The sequence below is a fragment of the Aquila chrysaetos genome, chromosome 10 (assembly GCF_900496995.4).
Source record: "Aquila chrysaetos chrysaetos chromosome 10, bAquChr1.4, whole genome shotgun sequence".
Taxonomy (NCBI): domain Eukaryota; kingdom Metazoa; phylum Chordata; class Aves; order Accipitriformes; family Accipitridae; genus Aquila; species Aquila chrysaetos.
The window spans coordinates 30,343,151-30,362,116 of record NC_044013.1 but is presented as its reverse complement, the minus strand read 5'-3'; the positions used below and the strand labels follow the sequence as shown (position 1 = coordinate 30,362,116).

Below are 18,966 nucleotides of genomic sequence, written 5' to 3'. Positions count from 1 at the left end.
CCTCGACCTGCCAGGAGCCAGCGGCAGGCAGCTTGTTCATGTTTCAGAGTATGGACGGCAGAGAATGTGCCGGAGGATGGGCATGATACAATGGACCGTGGGCACACGTGGCGGGTGAGAGGCACAGCATATTGAACAGGCATGCGTGGCCTGTGGCATCATCAGGACACGCTGTGATGCCCTCGAGCCAGGCTGAGCCCGCAGAGCACAGCTCGCTGCGGTGGGGACTGCCACCGTGTCCCACCCGTGGCTCTGCCCTTGTGCAAACCATCCTGATGGCCAGCCTCCTCCAGGTGGCTGTTGCTCGGCCAGGCGTCCTTTCTGCAAGGCAGGTCCTTGGTCAGGGACACTTGGCTGACAGGACTTTGTGCTGCTGGAGTCGTGACCGTGGCGGCTGCACCGGGCCAGTCCCGGTGCAATCATCCCATGGCACAGGAGCTGCATGCCCAGGAGCAGGGATCCCCACCTGCTGAGATGGTGTTGGGAACCATCAACCACTGCATCCTGGGGGCCACGGCGACAGGGTCTGCATGGGTGCTTGCCAGTCCCGGAGGCTGGCGTGCCTGAGGAGCAACCCCCCCCAGTGCTAGCAAGGGGGGACCCCCCCAAAATGCGGTGGCTGAGACAGCAGGGATGGTGCTGGTGGCACATTAACCGGACAAGGAGGAGGCCAGGGGCAGAGTCCGGTCTGGTGGGGGGAGCACCAAGCCCCAGAGTCAAGGTCCACGGGGACGCTGGACGCTACTGGCACGGGATGCGCTGTGCTGCAGTGCTGGGTGCTGCACGGGCAGCCTCCAGTGCTCCTCTCTTCTGGGCTCGGCTCCTGGGGATGGCAAGGCGCACCATGGCCACCAGCCCGCTCTGCGTCCCTCCGCCCCAGGGGCTGCTCCGGCCCCTGGCCGTGCCAGAGAGGCTGCTGCTTGGGCCGGGGCCCAGCAACGTGCCCCCCCGCATCCTGGCTGCAGGCAGCCAGCAGCTCCTGGGACACATGCACCCTGAGGTGCTGCAGGTGAGCTGCCCCAGCCCAGCCTTCCTCCCCTCCCCTCCTCTCCCTCACGCCCCACGAGGGGCTGGGACAGCTCTGCCAGGGCGAGGGGGGCAATAGCAGTGTCAGTTGGTCCCCTGCCGCTACAGGTGATGGACGAGATCAAGGCGGGCATCCAGTACGCCTTCCAGACGCAGAACCGGCTGACCCTGGCCATCAGCGGCACCGGCCACTGTGCCATGGAAGCTGCCCTCCTCAACCTCCTGGAGCACGGTGACACCGCGCTGGTGGCCGTCAACGGCATCTGGGGACAACGTGCTGCCGACATCACCAGGAGGCTGGGTATGCTGGGGACAGCCAGACAGCACCGGCAGGGCTCAGGGGACCGGGCTCGCGGGCGAGATGCCAGAACGTGACCCCTGGCTTGCTGTCCCCATCCCAGCAGCAGTGGCCAGCAACATGGCTTCTGCAGCCGGAGGGCGCTCCAGGTTTTTTCCAGGGTGATGTCCCTCTGCTTACGGTGGTTTATGGCTTTTCCATTGGGCAAATCCGCCGGAGGCCGGACCCTGGCAGGCGGCCGTGCTCCTGGTTTATGCATGACCGATTCCCTCGCGGAGCAGGTGGCTGCCCAGTGGGAGACATGCCCAAACCTCACTCTCCCTCTGCCCAAATCCCTCCCAGGAGCCAATGTCCATGAGCTGCTGAAGCCCCCAGGCGAGTACTTCACTCCGTGGGACATCGAGGAGGTGAGTGCCGGCCGCAGTGTTGGGCAGCAGGCGCGAGCTGTCTTCCAGGAGCAGTCACCTTCCCCTCTGTTTCATGCAGGGCCTGGCACGGCACAAGCCCTCAGTGTTCTTCATCACCCACGGGGAGTCCTCCACGGGGGTGCTACAGCCGCTGGAGGGGCTGGGCGAGTTGTGTCACAGGTCAGTGCACGGCGGGCACCCGCAGGGGCTGGCGGCACCCCAAGGTTGCCGTTGGGGATTGGGGCATTGGGATTTATATGCCCCAGGCTCTCCTCTGGCTCTGTTGTGCTGGAAGCGGTTGGTGCCAGTGAGACACGTGGCCTTGGGGGGACTGGGATGCCAGGGCTGGAGGAAGAGGGGTGGCAAGCGGAGGTGGTAGGGACACCAGGCTGAGCTCTGTCCTCCCACAGGCATGGCTGCCTGCTGCTCGTGGATGCAGTGGCATCCCTTGGGGGAGCCCCCATCTTCATGGACCAGCAGGGTAAGAGCCACAGTACCATCAGGGACACCCAGGGGACAAGGGGGCTTCACGCCTGGGCCAAGAAGGGAGAGCAGTGAAATCAGCCCCACTGCTCGTATTTTGGGCTAGCAGCACTAGAAACTGGTCCAGCTGCAGCCAGAGAGCCTGTTCCCCTCGGGGGACTGTCAGCAGTGCCAGTGTGTCCCCCAAAGCTGGCCAACCACAAGCAGGACCTGCAGCATGTGCCACCCTGTGCTTCCCACCCGCCGCTTGCAGCCGGGCTGGGGGGCTCAGCATGTCCCTGCTGGGAGCCTCTGGTCCCTAAGGAGCTGCCTCCCTTCTCGGGCAGAGATCGACGTCCTATACTCGGGGTCTCAGAAAGTCCTCAACGCCCCCCCCGGCAGTGCCCCCATCTCGTTCAGCGAGGGAGCCAGGTAAGGGCAGCCCTGGGCACAATGGGGGGAAAGGCAATGGGGCTGGGGGGAGGCTGTCACTCCCCCTGCTTTGCCAGCTCTGCAGGGTCAGAGCCCATCCCATCCCCAGGCAGCGATGGGTGCTGGGGCCAAGCCACTTGCTGTGGGGGGGCCCTCCTGCAGGACTGACCTCACCCTGGAACTGGCAGGGTCAAGGTCCAGCTCCTCCCCAGCACTCTGCTTTCCCAGGGAGAAGATGATGAGGAGGAAAACGAAGCCCCTGTCCTTCTACCTGGACGTGGGCTGGCTGGGAAACTACTGGGGCTGTGATGGGGAGCCACGAAGGTGAGAACGGGCTGTCCCGGGACAGATGGTCACAGCCGTCCCACCCACAGCCTTCGCCCCGTCTCGGGGACTGCCTGTCTCCCCCTCGCCCTGTCCACTGGTCACAAAGCAGCCCTGAGGGATTTGCATCCCCTCTGTGCTGGGTGCAGAGGAGGGAGGAGGCCACAAGCCGGTTCCCCCCCACTGCGAGCTGGGTACTGCTCTGCCACGGGGCCAGCCTAAACCACCTGGGTGCCCCTTGGGTTTTGCAGGTACCACCACACGGCACCAATCAACAGCTTCTTCAGCCTGCGGGAAGGCTTGGCCATGCTGGCGGAGCTGGTGAGCGGTGCTGTGCAGGCAAGGGGGCACCAGCAGTGCTGGTGGGGTTTGGGGGAGCAGTGGGTGCTAGGACCTTCTCCCTCTTCTCTGCCCACAGGGTCTGGAGAGCTCTTGGGAGCGCCACCAGGCTAACTGTGCCAAGCTGTGCCAGGGGCTGCGTGACCTGGGGCTTGAGCTCTTCGTGAAGGAGGAGGTGGGTGCAGGGCGAGCCCACCACCATGGTGCAGAGGCAGCGTGAGGACATGGCCCTGCATGGCTGGAGATGTGCCTGGGCAGCTTCTGATGCTGGAAAAAACTGCCCTCCCAGTGATGCTATCTCCTGGCAGGCTACCAGGCTCACTGGGGGGACAGGGCCACAGCCAGGACCTGCAGATTTAACCCAGTTTCTCTCTTCCCCAGAAGGCGAGACTTCCCACCGTCACCACCGTCAGGGTGCCTGAGGGCTACAACTGGAAGGAGATTGTAGCCTTTCTCATGGACAACCACGCCATTGAGATCGCCGGGGGCCTGGGTGCCTCAGTGGGCCAGGTGGGCAGCGTCCTCCCCTCCCACTGCCCATGGCTGGGCACTGAACCTGGCTGCGGTCACATCCATCAGTAGTGCACCCCATGATTAACTGGTGCTCTCTGGCTGCAAACAGCAAACACACAGCTGGATGCATCCCATCGCCTGCAGCAATGCATAGCAGCTCCTAACCACGCACAATTGCTGCACATAATTGAATAACTGCACACATAACTAGCGGGGTGACAGGTCTTTAGAAGAAATGCGTGTTAAATAGGATCAAGCAGGGAGTTGTGCACATGCACTCACACCCAGCTGCACGCATGGCCGCTCGTTGCACACCCTCTGCTCTGTGCGGGAGCCTGCACTCTGCTGCCGGCCACTCTGCTCACAGGGAGGCAGCACCAGGGCATGGCTGCAAAAGTGGGTGCTGCAGGGAGATGCTCGCCCTTCTCCTCCCAGGTCCTGCGAATCGGCCTCATGGGCTGCAACTCAACCAGCAGCAATGTGGACCGTGTGCTGAGCGCCCTGCGAGACGCCCTCCGGTGCTGCCAACGCAGCAGGCTCTGAGCACCCCTGCAAAGGGGGGTTCCGGATGAGGTGGTGTGGCGCTCCCCCCCCATGCCCGGCTGCAGGCAGCTGGCAGGCAGAGGGGGTCCCCTACCTCTCCGGGATGCTGCCAGGAAACACTGCAACACCCAGCAACCCGAGCCAGAGCAGGACGGAGAAGCTGGAAGAGCAGGGGACATGGAGGTGAGGGCTGCAGCTCTGCAAACAAGGGACGTGGCTCAAAACCCCTTCTACCAGTCCCTGCACAGGGTCACTCCTCACCCTGATGGCCTGACCCCCCAGCTCCTCCCTTTCCCCTGGCTCCGGGGCATGACAGCCCCACTGCAAGCTGACAAGAGGGCTCGATGTAGGATCTGACCACAGGTCCTTTCCCCTCCCACCACCATCACCCTCAGCCATCCCTGCACCAGAGCCCAGCAGCACAGGGTGCCAGCCATCCCCCCCAGATTAGGTATCCTGGGATGAAATACCCACCCCGGCGCTCGGCTCTACTAGGGGAGCCGAGAGGCCGTGCATCCCCACCCAGCTGCAGCAGACATGCACTCACTCCCCGGTACCATCTTTCCTCAATAAAGCGACTTGGCAGCATGCTGCTCCCTGGCTCCGTAGCTCGCCTTGCACCCCCCCGGAGTTTTGAGTCACCCAGATGGGGTGGCAGCGGGGTTCTGCTCAGCTCTGCTAGGGGTTTACTTGCCGGATCTTGGAGAGCAGCTGGGACATTGCCGAGCGGCGCATGCTGTCCTGGATCCGGTACACCTGGAACTAAGCAGAGGCAGGTGCAGAGTGAGGAGAGAGGGCTCCCCACTCTGCTTGAGCCCTGTGGCCCAGCACTGCCAGCCTCCCGCAGCCTCCACGGTAGGGTTGGGCAGCACATGCCAGCGGCTGCCAAGGGCTGGAGGGCTCTGGGAGGCAAATTCCAGCACATCCTAAGCTGCCCAGACCAGGTGGTTTCCGGCACTGCTGCGCTCTGCCTCGTGAGACCAGCTGAGGGTCTGGTGTTACCTGGCTGAGCAGGATGTCAAAGTAGGCTGTGTCCCCAGTAGGACCTGTTCTTGGCGGGGAGGTGCAGGAGGGCTCGGGTGCTGGGATCTGCGGGCCAGCTGTCAGTGCGTGCAGGGAGGCCAAAATGGAAGCGGAGGAAGCGTCGGGGGTCCTGGGCGAAGCTCTCCACCTTATGGTAGAGGGAGGTGAGGTCCAGGGCCTCTTCTTGGAAGAGGTTCTCCTCCGGGTGCAGGAAGTGGGGCAGGTGCCGGGTGGCCAGGCAGCGGAGGAGGATCACCAAGAGCCTGTAGACAGAGCCCTCCAGGTCCTGCCAGTCCTCTGGGGAGGGGAAGAGCTCCATGCTCCACAGCAGCACCATCTGCAGGGAGGGAGAGAAGGGTGCGGGATCGAGCACTCCCCACAAAGGCCGTGCCTTCACACCCTGCAGGTCACTGTGCAACCACCCATGGGGCTGAGCCCTCAACACAGACATCACGTCCTCAGCAGCCTAGGGCTGTGCAGGCTCTTGGAGCTGCTGCTGAGGCTGCTGCAGGCGCAGCCGATGCCCCACCACCCCTTAGTTTTGAACCTTTGCTTCACTCCCCAAAGGGCCCCCATCTCAGCTCCAAGGCAGGTCCCAGCTCTGCAGCAGCCCCAAAACAACACACCCAAGCTTTCTGCAGGCACTAAGCAATAGTAAAAAACCCTGCTTCTGGTTTCTATCAGCCACTGGCAAGGCAGGTGAACCCCCAGCAGCTGCCATGCCAGCTTCTTTGGCACAGCTTAATGGTCAATGCACACGGTGGGCTGGAGCAGAAGATGCTTTTTTGAAGGACAGATGCATACTGTGCTCTTCTTTTAAAAAAACCCAAAACGTCAAAGAATGCAACATAAAGCAAACCCCACAGGATTAGGGTTACTTAGAGCTGGAGCCATTCTCTCAGCAGAAGACAAATTTGCCTCCTTCTCCATCCACCCCAGCCCAGAGAGCCACCACAAACAAGGCAGGGCACACCTGGATTGTGCCACCAGGTACTGTCCCCAGCATGGCCCCTTTCCCAACCAGTGCCACCAGCTGGCATGGGTCGAGAGTGCCAAAAACAGGTTGGGTGGGGAGAAGAGGGTTTTGTCAGAAGAAACGCCACCCTCAGCCCTGCACCTCCCAGTGCACTGGGGCACAGGACAACCTGCGGCATGGCAGGCACAGCAATGCAATCCCCAGCATGGCCTCTGCAGACACAGGCAGCCTGTGCCAGATGATGCCTGGCACATTGGCACAGAGCCCCAGCTCTTCACGCTCAGGGTGCTTCAGGCTGGAGGTTGCTGGTTCAATCCAGCAAGTGCCTGCTGTTTGCAAGGAAGAAGGATCAAACCCCTCTAACCATGGCCAGCAGCGTGCATCCTTTCCAGACACAGCCATGGGGTGGTACATCCCAAAGCACTGCAGGCACTCAGGCTTGTTGCTTGGGATCTTCCAGCAGCGACTCAGCTGTGGCAGGGTGCAGGGGAGAAGCCTTGGCTCTGCCTGCTCAGAGAACCGTTGTCCCACCAGCAGAACCCACCTACCTTCAGGTGGTTGAAGGTGAGACTGCCTTTCCCAGCCTCCTCTTCCCAGTCCTGGACACGTAGCTGATCAAGCAGGCGAAGACTGTCCAGATGGGGTCCCTTCAGCATGTCCACTGCCTGGAGCAGTTTCAGGATGGGAAGATGAGTGGAGGATCTGGCGAGAGAAAGTGGGGTCCACTGAGAGAGAGGATGGAGACCCGCATCCTTCCAGCTGGGGAGAGGATACCTGCAGTGACCTGGCAGGTGTGGGGAACTCCCCCGGCCACCCATGTGGCCCCAGGCACACAGCATCCTGGATCCACCTCCTGCACCTGCCTCTGACGAAGAGGGACCAGGGAGATTTGCAGCATGATGGGAATGCTGCTGAGCAGCTCCTGCCTTCCTGGGAGGGACAAGAGGGGAGGCAAAGCAGGGTTGTGCTCCCCTACGTGGCAGTGGGGAGGGCTGCAGGCTGCCCTGGAGGGGAGGCTGGATGGACCCCAAGGAGGGGCTGAGCATCTGGCTGGACCACATCGTGCCCAAAATAAGCCTGGGCTGGTCCAGCCAGATGCTCGGCCCCTCCTTGGGGCCGGGTAGCTGTGCTGGCAGGCAAGGTGTGTGTCACCCTGGCCCTGCTCCCTCCCGCAGCCCGCCCTGGGAGGCACCTCATCACAGTGCTGCTGCCAGATGCCCAGGCTCACTCCTGAAGCCTGAGCAGGGATCTGAGAGCTGCCACCCTCTGCGTGGGCCAGGGTTCAGCTCCTATGAACAATTGGGGGGGGGCTCCTTCAGTTGCATCCCCCGCTCTTTCTTGAGCTGTCTCAAATTTGGCTGAGGTTTTTCCCCAACACAGGGCAGCGGGTTTGGACATCACAAGGGGGTGACTTCACTCCACTATTGACATGTCCTCCACTTCCCCATCCCCTTTTTGCCTACACCCAACAGTGCTGCCGGCCAGGGGGGATCCCTGGGGCAGGGTCACCCCGCTATGTGCGCAGCCGAGCCACTCACCTCCAGCAATGGGGAGAGGCAGGGACAAAATGGGCCTCTTCCATGGCCTTCCGGAGGCTGCCTTTGGGGAAGCCCCTGTCACTCTGCTGCCCTTTGAGCCGGAGCGGCTCCTGCCGCCTCCTCACCACTGGGACAATGTCAAAGCGGATGGTCTTCCAGCCACCACGGATCAGCAGGGAGAGCTCCATGGCATCTTCCTGCAGATTTTCAGCACTGAGGTCACCTAGACACAGAGGGTTTGGCTGCGGTTAGGAGGTTACCACAGCCGGTCCCACAGGCTGAACTGGGTATGTGCCGCAACGCCCGTGGGCATGTCCCATCCCGCTCAACTCATCCCTTTCCAGCACTGCAGTTTGGCTGCAGTTCCCTGGCAAAAGCTGTTCTCCAAACTCTGCTGGGGTGGTTTTCGGGAAGGAGCATCGCTCCAGCAGGGCTCAGGGCCAGGCCAGTGGGTGTGGGCACAGCAGGAAGGCCCAAGTGGCTGAATGGGGCCATGCTGCTGGGTAGCTGAATGGTGCCAAGAAAAACAATGTGGTCCAAGAAAAATGAACCAGGAAAAGTCTCAGACTGAGGAGGTAGAGGAAGATGAAGGGCTCTGGCTGGGCCATGGAGGAAGGAGGGAATGGTGGGCTTACTGGGGACTTTCAGACCCTCTGGTCCTCTCACATCACCTTTTCATCAGGGCTGAGATTTACTTCAAGAAGCACCTTTGGAGATGGAAACGCATGAAGAAGCTGATGGGACCCCTATGGGCATTCCCAGGGTCCCTTCCCCACCGTGTCCTGCCTGGGGACGCTGCTCCCAGCTGGGGCCCATGTGTGTGCAGGGTCAGACCCATGCACTAAGGTCCCACTCCAGCCCTGACACACTTCCAGCTCACCCTCCAAACAGCCTCCTACAGGGAGCAGGGGGCACTCGGAGGCCAGGAGAGATGGGGGGAATGCGGCTAGGGCTAGCCAAACACGCCAAGTCCCTGAGCAAACCCTCTCCACGGACTAACGGCAGGGGTGGGTGAACCCTGCATGGAGCTGCCACCCACCCAGAAAGGTGCCATCAGCCCAGGGTGAAGATGCCCGAGGATAACTCTGCTGTCGTGGGATGGCAGGAAGTAGTTTGCATCTCCCCTTCCTTAGCTGAGGGCAAAGCCTGTCCCAGCGCACGGCAGGGTGCTCGCTCACTCTTGGAGGCTTTGGGTGGGCCATGCACCCGGGGACTCACGCCCCAGCCCGTTTGCGCAGGGACCACCACCGAGCTGGCCTCCCCAGCTGTGCTGGAGGCAGCTCCTGGCGGGGGAAGAGCCGTGCTGGCGTACACACCTGGCTGAAGCAGGAAGAGGTGTTGGCAGCGCACGATGACCGAAACAAGGAGCTCTTTTAGGTGCTGGAGGACTTTGCCCGGAACCAGGCACCCCGTACCATCTCCCCGCTCCATCACATCCACAGTGCTGGTCCAGTCCTCCAAGTCAGTCCCTGGAGAGGGCACTTCCAGACAGAAGGTGCCCAGCCCTGGACGGTGCCCAGCTGGGGTGTCCCCGGGCTGGCATGCCAGCACCCGCAGGGCATCACCATCGATCCGCAGGGGGACCTCCATGGTGACAGCATCCTCGGAGGCGCAGAGAGCGAACTCAAAGGCCTCCAGGTTCCTGGCGTAGTCTACAAGGAAGCGGGGCTCCCTGGCGTGGACGCCTTCCAGCAGGGGTCAGCAATATGTCCTCAGCCCGCTGGAAATGCTCCAGCCGCTGCCTCTCGCGGGACACAATCACCCCGAGGTAGCTGTGCCAGTGGGAAGCACTGGCTGCCATGGCAGCTCCACGGCCGTCCCAAGCCTGCTTTGAGCAGGAATGAAAATACGTGGGGAGGGAGGGCAGGGCTGGGAGCTGTGCAGGGCAGGCGGAGGGAAGCTGCAGCCAGCGTTGACAAGCACCACTGCTGGGTGAGCGCCAGGGACAGCTGCCAGGAGCACCGTGTCCCCCCAGGGCAGACCCAGGGCGGGGTACCGAGTCACACCATGGCCCCTCGGGCAGTCCAGCAGGATGACAAGGGATGCTCAGCCGGTGGGTCGCGCCAGAACGATGCTGTGGCCTCCCACACCTCTCCTAGCACTGGGGCTGCATTGCCGATAGCATCTCCTCACAGCCAGTGCCAGGTGAAGGCGACCCACCACTCTCCCGCCCTGGCACAGCTTGGGTCGGCAGGCCCAGCTGCCTGGGGCTGCCAGGGCAGGTCTGCTCCCAACTTCTGTTGCGCCCACGGGAGCTGGGAGCGGGCTCACGTCGGAGCCGGGCCATGCAGCGGTGGCTGTGGGAGGGCTGTGGGACCCCACACCTGCCATGCAGGCGCTCAGCAGAGCCCTGTGGGCCCCAGCCCACGGCTTGATCAGGCTAAAGCTCAGGCACAGGCTCAGGCTCAAGCTTGCCAGGGGTGGGCAGCTCCTGGTGCCCCTTGGCAGGGCAGAACCCCCTGGGCTCAGCCCTGCACTCGTCCCACAGCTCGCCCCGGCCCCGGCCCCGGCCCCGGCCCCGGTCCCGGCCGCGGCCCCGGCCCGCCCACTGCGGGCAGCTCCCCGGCGCCCCTCAGCAGGGCAGACACCCCCGGGCCCCGCCCAGCCCAACGCGTAGGCCCCGCCCCGCCGGTAGGCCCCGCCCCAGGTAGGCCCCGCCCCAGGTAGGCCCCGCCCCAGGTAGGCCCCGCCCCCAGGTAGGCCCCGCCCCCAGGTAGGCCCCGCCCCCAGGTAGGCCCCGCCCCCAGGTAGGCCCCCGCCGTCACCCCGGCAACACCGCCCCCGCCACGCCCGAAGCGCGGCGGCTGCGGTCGCCATGGCGACGGCGGTGGGCGGCGGGGAGCATCGCCCCGGGGCAGGGGGACGGACTGGCAAACCGGGGCTTTCGGCCCCAAAACCGGCGGGCAGCGGGAGGTGGCGGTCCTCGGCCTGGCTGCCGCCAGGAGGAGCAGATGGTGCTGAGGCAAGGGCAGTGGTTTGGGCCCGTGCTCCGATGTGAGCGGGGTCTTGGTCACCTTCCGCCTCCCAAGAGCTGCCCGGGACAGGCTTAGCCCCGGGGCTGCCCGGAGTTAGGACAGCGCCGGCCACAACAGGGCAGAGACTGGCTGTTGGTTCTGCACAGCCTTCCTGGCTGTAGCCTCCTACCTGCACTCAGTCCTTCAGGATCTCCCACAAATCCCAGAGAGGAGGGTGCATGCTGTGCCCTCCCCAGGGCAAGTTCCCTGGCTTTACTGGCCCAGAGCAGGGCTCTCCCAGCAGGACAGCGTGCTTCAGCAATCCCCAGCTTCCCTGCAAACCGTTCCTGCCCTTGGTCAGAGCAGGGAAGGGAGCGGGGGAGGCTCTGTGGCAGCGGGAACCTGTGTGGGGATGGGGGTCACAGCCGAGTGTGGGGCCCTGGGACCACTTCTGGGGAGGGGAGAGAGAGCCATGGGGCTCACGGCTGGTCCTCCCACCTCCTGTGGCTCAGACTCTTTATGGCTGTTTCATACAGCCCAGATGAGGTTTCTGGATCTCCCCAGGGTTGTTTCCAGTTCGTCCTCCTGCCTCATTCAGTCCCACGTGGCTGAGGAGCTGCCCTCCAGGCATGGGTCTGTCAGTCTGTCCTTCTGCCAGCTGAGCTCCGGGGACCCCTGGCTGCCTTCCAAGAGGGAGCAGGGCCAGAGCTTCAACCCACAGAGCATCCTCATGCACCTGCAATACAGAGCCACAGAGGTGAGTGGGAGCCCACACCAGGCTCCTCACCACCTGGAGGCTGGGTGTGCCCAGGGCTGGGGAGCCCCAGCCAGATTTTAAACCCCTGGCAGCAGGTGACAGGCTCTGCATCTCCTTACCTGAGCCCCGCACTCCCGGTTTCACCCCACCTGAGCAGGGGGCACTCAGTCCCCCGTGACAACCGCTGTCCCGACCAGGGCTGAGCGTGCAGCTCGGTCTTGCCCTTCTCCATCATGTGGGGAGAAAAAGCTGGCTGGCAACCTGGAGAGGAACCCAAAAGCAGCAGGACTCCCTGCTGCCAAAGCAGGGCTCCTGGGGGCTTCACCCTCCCCATCAGAGGGGTCTGGGCTCATCCTGGAGGATGCTGAGCCCAAGCCAGGCAGAAGAGACGACTGCTCCAGGCCCGGATGTGAGGAAAAGCGGACAGAGACACTCAGGCCACCACTTTTCCAGGGGTGGTGGGGCATGGCTCACTGGTGGCAGGGTCGCTGCATGCCCTAGGAGCATCACTTTGTCACGGATGGAGTCCCTGCTGTGGCAGCAGCCAGGACAGTCCTTCAGCCAGCGCCTGGCAGGGATGCTGGAGGAGGACACGGGTGTCACGCAGGAACTGAACTGGGAGCGGGAGCAGTACTGTAGGAAGGTAAGGCTCATTAGGGTGGGGAGACAGGGCAGTCCCCCTGAGTGGCTTGGTGCTGGTGGGGGAACCATGCCCTCCTTGGCACAGTGCTGGCTGACCCTGCAGCATGACCCTGGCGTCCTGGTCCTGCTGCTGGCAGAGCTATGGTTCTGGGAGGACAGAGTGTGACATGACCCCCCCACAGCTCCTTGCCGCCTTTGGCACCTGCACCTCGCAGACCTCTGGGTGGCACTGTCGAGAGGTGGGTGCTGCAAAATGCTGCCCTCTGCCCCTTCCCACAGGCTGAGGCCTTCCCCTTCCCCCTTCCTCCTTCCCCCTTCCTCCTTCCCCCTTCCTCTTTTCCCCTTCCTCCTTCACCTTCTCCTTCCTCTTTCACCTTCTCTTTCCTCCTTCACCTTCCCCCTTTCTTTTTTCCCTCTCCCCTCTCCTTTCCCCTTTCCCTTTCCTTTTCCCTTTCCCATTCTGTTTCTCTTTCCCTTTCCCTTTCCCTCTCCCTCTCCCTCTCCCTTTCCCTTTCCCCTTTCTCCTTTCCCTCTCCCTCTCCCTCTCCCTCTCCCTTTCCCCTCTCCCCTTTCCCCTTTCCCCTTCTCCCTTTCTCTTCCCCCTTCCCCTTCCTCTTCCCCTTCCTCCTCCCCTCCCCTGCAGGCAAGGGGCTGGGAGCAGGCCCTGGAGGAGCAGCTAGCCCACTGCTGCCAAGCGCAGGCAGCAGCCCTGCTGCAGGCACAGCACAAGAAGGAAGAGCTGGCCGGGGAGCAGTGCTGGCTGGTGGCACAGCTGGTGACACATCTGGCAACACAGCTGGCCAGCTGGCAGAGGTGGGAGCAGCCAGAGGCACTGCCGGATGCTGCCCGATGCCCCGGGCTGGGGGGCAGCTCGGCGGTGCTGGGGTGCAGAGGGAGGGTCCCCCTCAAAGCAGGGGAACAGCCACCAAGGCCAAGCAGGCAGCTCAGCGTGACCAGTCTGGCCCCTGCCCTTGCTTTGCCTGCTGGAGGGAGGTGGTCCAGCACTGTGACCTGTGCATGGGGGCCATGGGGCATGAGGCCACCCCGTGCCCGCTGGCATCCCTCCCTGCTGCCCCGGCAGAGCCCGAGTTGGGCACTGGGGGAGGCTGAGCCAGATGGCCCCCCCCGGCAAGAGGGAGAGGAGATGGTGTGGGGAGGGGATGGCACAGGTCAGGATGGTGGGGAGACAGCAAAAGCTCCATCCCGTGCAGAGGAAGCAACAGAACGCCGGAGAGCCAAGCCCTGCCCAGGGTTGTGCCATGCGTGGGGCGAGCCATGCAGCTGGGCACGGCACAGGGCTGCGCGTTCAGGGCAGTGCCAGGATGGTAACCCAGCGATAGGCTCAAATGTAGCACAGCTCCGTCGGGGGCGAGATGTGGGGGAAAATCTCCTAGGAGGAAGGTCAGTTAGGCCACGGAAGACATGGCTGGAGCGCACAGTGCTTGGGCTGGACGAGTCATCGGGAGGCTGGCGGGGAATGGCCTGGCACTGGCAGAGGGGCCGGGCTGAATGAGCTAATGGCTCGTTTTCCATCTCGGTATTTTATGGCTCTATGAATTTTCACTCTGTTAGAAACAGGAGAGAGAAAACAACCCAAAAATAAGAGCAAGGGCAAGCAAGAAAGAGGAAAAAACCCAGGGGGCATGGGAGCACTTGATATGGCAGGGTTGGGCGAGGGGCTGCACTGAGCCCCCGGTGTCCCTCACCCAGCTCGCCCCTCCGTAGCAGTCCGTGCGCAGTGTCACCATGGGGCCCCGGACCCTGCAAGATGCCTTCGCACCCAGCAGAAAGACATTGGGGGGTTGAGCTGGTGGATGGAGGAGCTGGCAGGGGACAGGGAGACCGGGATGTGGGAGGTAGGTGATGCTCTGCCCCAGCACCCCAGCTCCGCACCAGCCCCAGCAGCGGCACCCCTGTGCCCCACGAGCCTCCTGCTGGGACTGGGAGCCCGCCCAGAGCGGCATGGCCCCTGGCAAAAAAGCTGGGATGGGGAGTGGGGACGCAGGAAGGGGAGGTAGAGAGGAAGGGAGAGTAATTTAACATGACAGGCTGTTTATTTTGGCAAAAAGGGTCTCTTTTCAACAGATTTCAAAGCCCAGCCCTGGGGCTGGGGGGGACCACACAGAGAAGCAGGAGAGCAGGGGTGCGAGGAGGGGTTCGATGGGGCACCTGGACTGAGAGAGATGGAGAGGAACCCCTCTGCTTGTTTGTCCCCGGGGAACCGTTGGGTTTTCACAGCTCCAAGCATGTTCACAAGCTCCAGTGGAGTGTGTTCCCCGACCCCAGGGTGCCCCCACAGGAGCCCATGCGCTCCCGCACACACGTGCTTGCCTGCACGCACCCACGAACGTTCGCACGCTCCCCCAGCCCCTGCTCCTTCCTGCGGGCCAGAGCTCAGCTGGAGTCTTGGCTTCCCCCAGTGACGTTTCAAAAGAGGCTGTTTATTAAAAAAAAAAAAAATTTCTAGGAAAGAAATAATTATTATAATCACATTAAGAGCTTTGGCTGTAAAAGCCCTGCGAGAGCGCGGGGAAGGAGCCGAGGCTGCTAACAGCAGGGAGCGCGGGGGGTGGTTTTGCTGCCTTGTGCTCTTTTTTTTCAGTCCTGGTCCAACACCCCCCCCCCCCTTTTCCTGCCCTTTATCCTGGGAAATGAAAACAATTTATTTAATGATGGATCGTCCCTTTCTCTGGTCACTGACCTTCTGGGTGAATTTCTGCTGAGCTCGGCGGAAAACGCGAGGCTGGGTTGTGGATCCCATCTGTGGGTGGGGGAGGGAGGGGGGGGAGTTCACCCTCATCCTTCCCAAAAACCACAGCAACAGTCCTGGGGAGCAGGATGGGGCCGGCGGGGAGGGTCCCCACAACAGCGGGTGGCTTTTCTGCAGATGCTGTCCCTGCAGCTCTGGCCCCGGGGCTTTGGGACCAGATGCAGGGGCTGCAACAACCCCCAGAGCCTCCCACCCCATCCCCTTCTCTCTCTGGAAGACCTGCAGGGGTTCCCAGCGCCCACCGCCTTCTTCCCGACCTCTCCCAGGGTGCAAGGGCTTGGCTGGGCTGCAGTGCTGGAGTGGGAGCAGGGGGACAGAGGAGCTGTACCCAGGGTGGGAGCGGGGAAGAGAGGAGGGGTCTCCATACCACTGGCAGCCACGTCCCCCCTTGCTGTCCAGTGGCGGGGTGACGAAAGGGCTTTCTTGGCTCGGGGTGGCTGCGGCAGGTGGTTTTCACACCTGGCCAGGCAAGGGAACTGGGCATGAGGCCGGGGATGAGGTCAGGGATGTGTGTGGGGCTGCATGGGGCTCCCAGCAGCGGCCAGCACCATGCACCCCTCAGCAGGCCGTTTGGCTCTCGGCCAGGCTGGTGCTTGGCTGGGCTCTGTTCCCCAGGGACAGGAGGGGAAGGGGCAGGATCACACCAACCATCCTCCTTTTGTTTGGGTGGGCTGTCAGCACCCAGCGTGCATCGCCCCAGGGCCCTGGGCATGGGTGGAGCCCAGCATCCCCCACCAGCTCAACCCTGAGCTGACCTGCGAAGCAGGGATGGAGCAATCCAGTGTCCAGCCCCCTCCCCTCTGGCCTTTCCTCTGCCATGGCCTGTTACTCAAAGCATGGTTCTTGTAAAAACGCATAAATATTTATACAAGAATAATTTAAAAAACATGGTCTGTCAAATAATCAAAGCAGCAGAACATCCGAGGAGCTTTCAGCTGGATTGGGAAATCCGGTGTTGCTTTCCGATGCCACGCTGCGATGCTGGAGGTGCTTGTGGCCGGCCCCGGCCCTGCAGGCTGCTGGACTTGCTGGCACGGGTTGGCGGCAGGTTTGAGGTCTTCATTAATGTGGTTTGGGGACCACAGCAGCGGGTGGCTTTCACTTGCATCAACTCAAGCCGCTGGCTGCCAGAAGCCCCAGCCAGGGATGGGACTTTGCCAGGCATCGGTTTCAGCCTCACGTCCTGGTTTCAGCACTGTCCCCTGCACTGGGACCATTCCAGGAGCTGGAGAAATCCTTGGGTGAAGCGCTGCATCCGTGTCCTTCCCCAAGCTGCATGAGGGGGATGGGGACTGGTGTGGGGAGGAGCAGGGTGGCAGCTAAGCTGGCAGGGTGGTCCCTGGTGCCATGGGGTGGGAGGGGTACAGCATCCCCATCCCTCCAGAGCTGGCAGCACCCTCAGCATCTCAAAAGCTTGGCTTTGCAGTGGTGGGGCGAGAGCCTTGGGCCAGGGTTTCTCCCAAGGAATGAGATTTGTGTCCATCTAAATGGTCCCACATCCTCGTTTGCACCACTGTCACCAGTCGCCAGCACAGCCACAGCTCCTCTCCCGCGTCCTGGTGACACCATGTCGTCGTCCCCCCCCCCGGCACCACTGATAAGGCCCGAGCTGCCGCCCCCTGGAGAGGCAGGGGAACAGCCTTAAAATGGCAGCACCTGGAGACCCCCAGCCCCATTTCCTTCTGCTCACTTGGGGCTCCCCTGGCTGGGCAAGGCAGGGGACACAATTCCCACCAAGCGATGACCCTGCTGCTGTAGCTCAGCTGACCTGCAGCCACCAGATGCCTCAGCCATGTGGTTTGGGGGGTCCCAGCCTGCTAGGGGAGGTGAGGGGCTGGGAGAGGGGAAGGGGTCCTCCCTGTTCCCACGGCCCCGTAGAGCCGGAGGGCAAAGGCGGGCACCACCGCGGGCTCTGGCAGCACAGGGGGAGCGGGAGCTGTGTGTTGCAGTAACCTCTGTCCTCCTGGCCACCCTTCAGCCCCTTCCCACCACCCGCATTTATGCGCGTGATTCCTGTTCTTGCATTCTTTGAACCCGGGCCAGATAACGAGTTCAAACCCCTTCATTAAAACCTCGGCTCCCCCCCTAAACGCCTGCACACCATCCTGGGCTACCTGGCTGTCTGACCTGCCCTGGGGACTGGGGTCCTGGGGCTGGTTCCCCCCTCGCTCCCCCCATGGGAGGTGATGCTTGTGCCGCGCACATGTTCAACATCCACGGGAAACCCTCTCTGTGCTCAGCCTCATTAGCTGGAAGGGAGGGGGAGAGCCAAATCCAAACCATGTGCTGACCTGCAGGCCCCTCCGCCCGAAAGCATCCGTGCTGAACACTCTCTGGATCGTTAATAGCTCCCCGGATCCTTTCCGCATGTCCCCCCCTCCCTGAAACGTGCGGGGCCTGGCCGGGGGGTGGGGTGGGTAGGATTTGTGTTCTTTCCCAATGGTTTTCCAGGGCTGCCTTTCATGGGAGGCAGCAGGCAACCCTGGGGCTGTGAGTGGCAGCTGGGAAAAACTGGGGGGCAACTGCCTGCGGATTTGGGGCAACCCTGCGGCTGTGATGCCAGGGAGAGACAGGCTTGGGGTCCGCCAAAGGACCTCTGCCTCCATCCCTCGCTCCTAGGCATTTCCCTCGGAAAATTTCCCTCCACTGCAGCTTTGCAGTGGGCAAACTTGTGCCGCAGCGTGCCCGGTGCCCGCCAGCCTCCTCAAGCTGCTCGCCGGGTGCCTGCAGAGCCCGGGAGGAAGCACCAGGTCCAAACGCCTCTGGGACCCGTGCTGAGGCATTTCGCAGAGGAGCATCGACTGTCATGGGGGCCAGGAAAGACTGGGGATGCCCCCAGGACCTGCACAGTCCCCACCACAACATGACAGCCCCACCAAACCCACCCCCCTCGGGGTGGGCGCAGGGGGTGTCCCGGCCATGTTTGGGAAGCCACCGAGAAGCCAGGCACCCTGAATGCAGCTGTGGGTGGAGAAAAGGGGCATTTGCTCCCGGAGAGGGAGCAGGCAGCCGGAGTTCGGCCAGATGGTGCGGGGAAAGGGCTGCTTCCCCCTGCACTCCTCCCAGCCTTCCCAGCACGGATCCCAGCTTCGCACCGGCTCCAGCTCCTGGCCCAGAGGAAATGGCTGCTGGCTGGGGCCCACAGCTGTTTTCCCCGCTCGGTTTGCTGCTTTCAATTTAACGTCCCGGGGAGCTGGATTGGGACGACGCAGGGGGAGCATTGCGGTGCTTTCCCGTGCGAAGCCTGCCTGGAAGAAAATCCTTCCCTCATGCTCGGGATGGCTGCCGGCACGGCTGCTCCCTCCTGCCTGCCCTACCCATCTCCGGAGGGAAAACCCGCCGGGAGAAATCCGGATGGCCCCTGCGGGGATGCTCATGGCGGCAGGGGGCAGGTTGCTGCCACCATGTCCCTGTAAGCTGGGCTTGCAGTGGGGCCTGGCACGGCATGGCAGGGCCAGGAGACAGGACTTTTTGGAGCACATGGCACAAGGTGGGTGCAACGCCTGCCACAGGAGTGTAGGGCTCACCCTCCCGGCTGCGAGGTGGTGGATTGTGACAGCCAGAAGACCCCCCTCCAGTCACTCTCCAAAAGAGATGGGTGTCATCTGGCACCCCTGGAGCCATGGATAGGCCACGAGGAGAGAGCATGGCAGTGCCCCTGCTGCATCCCCTGCTATGGCATCCCCCCGGGCCGGGGAAGGGGCGAGCAGCCTAATGCCTTCCAGATCAGCTGTAAATGGCTGGGGAGGGTAATTCATATCAAACTCATAAAGCCTTTATTAGTGTCTCGGGGGAGAAATCCGGATGTGGCCGTTTATTTATTTTGGATTTCGCTTTTTTTTTTTTTTTCCTTTTAACATTTTCTTCCAGGAGATTTTTAAAGGGACAGGGACGCCTCTCCGTGTTTGGCAGCAGGGCTTGGCGGGGGCTGGCTGCCTGCGGCACATTTGGTCCTGGAGTGT

At 62.6% G+C, this 18,966-nt stretch overlaps 2 protein-coding genes across 3 annotated transcripts; one reads left to right on the top strand and one right to left on the bottom strand.

Annotated features, from left to right (window-relative positions):
* Nucleotides 1-709: 709 nt before the first annotated feature.
* Nucleotides 710-4,932, top strand: AGXT (alanine--glyoxylate and serine--pyruvate aminotransferase). Of its 2 annotated transcripts, none has more exons than XM_030029400.2 (11): nt 710-1,009; nt 1,135-1,327; nt 1,667-1,731; nt 1,811-1,911; nt 2,142-2,212; nt 2,541-2,625; nt 2,854-2,949; nt 3,201-3,270; nt 3,368-3,463; nt 3,673-3,798; nt 4,237-4,932. In XM_030029400.2, exons 1-11 carry the CDS (start codon nt 755-757, stop codon nt 4,342-4,344), a joined length of 1,266 nt encoding a protein of 421 aa, XP_029885260.1. In that variant the 5' UTR covers nt 710-754; the 3' UTR covers nt 4,345-4,932. The 2 variants fall into 2 exon arrangements, with proteins under 2 accessions (XP_029885260.1, XP_029885259.1); XM_030029399.2 differs by having other exon boundaries at nt 3,670-3,798.
* Nucleotides 4,933-4,962: 30 nt separating this feature from the next.
* On the bottom strand, nt 4,963-9,682 carry MAB21L4 (mab-21 like 4). The gene is given in 7 exon segments (XM_030029398.2): nt 4,963-5,106; nt 5,347-5,379; nt 5,381-5,704; nt 6,892-7,045; nt 7,882-8,104; nt 9,198-9,576; nt 9,578-9,682. Coding segments are annotated over 7 exon segments (1,302 nt in total). The 3' UTR covers nt 4,963-5,022.
* Between the last annotated feature and the right edge of the window lie 9,284 nt (nt 9,683-18,966).

What these genes read in the sequence shown, in the direction of transcription:
- AGXT (XM_030029399.2), top strand. Translation starts at nt 755, where the DNA reads ATGCGCTGTGCTGCAGTGCTGGGTGCTGCACGGGCAGCCTCCAGTGCT. An exon ending in TCGTTCAGCGAGGGAGCCAG is followed by an intron (nt 2,626 to 2,853) that starts GTAAGGGCAGCC and finishes CTGCTTTCCCAG; the next exon opens with GGAGAAGATGATGAGGAGGA. An exon ending in TGTGATGGGGAGCCACGAAG is followed by an intron (nt 2,950 to 3,200) that starts GTGAGAACGGGC and finishes TGGGTTTTGCAG; the next exon opens with GTACCACCACACGGCACCAA.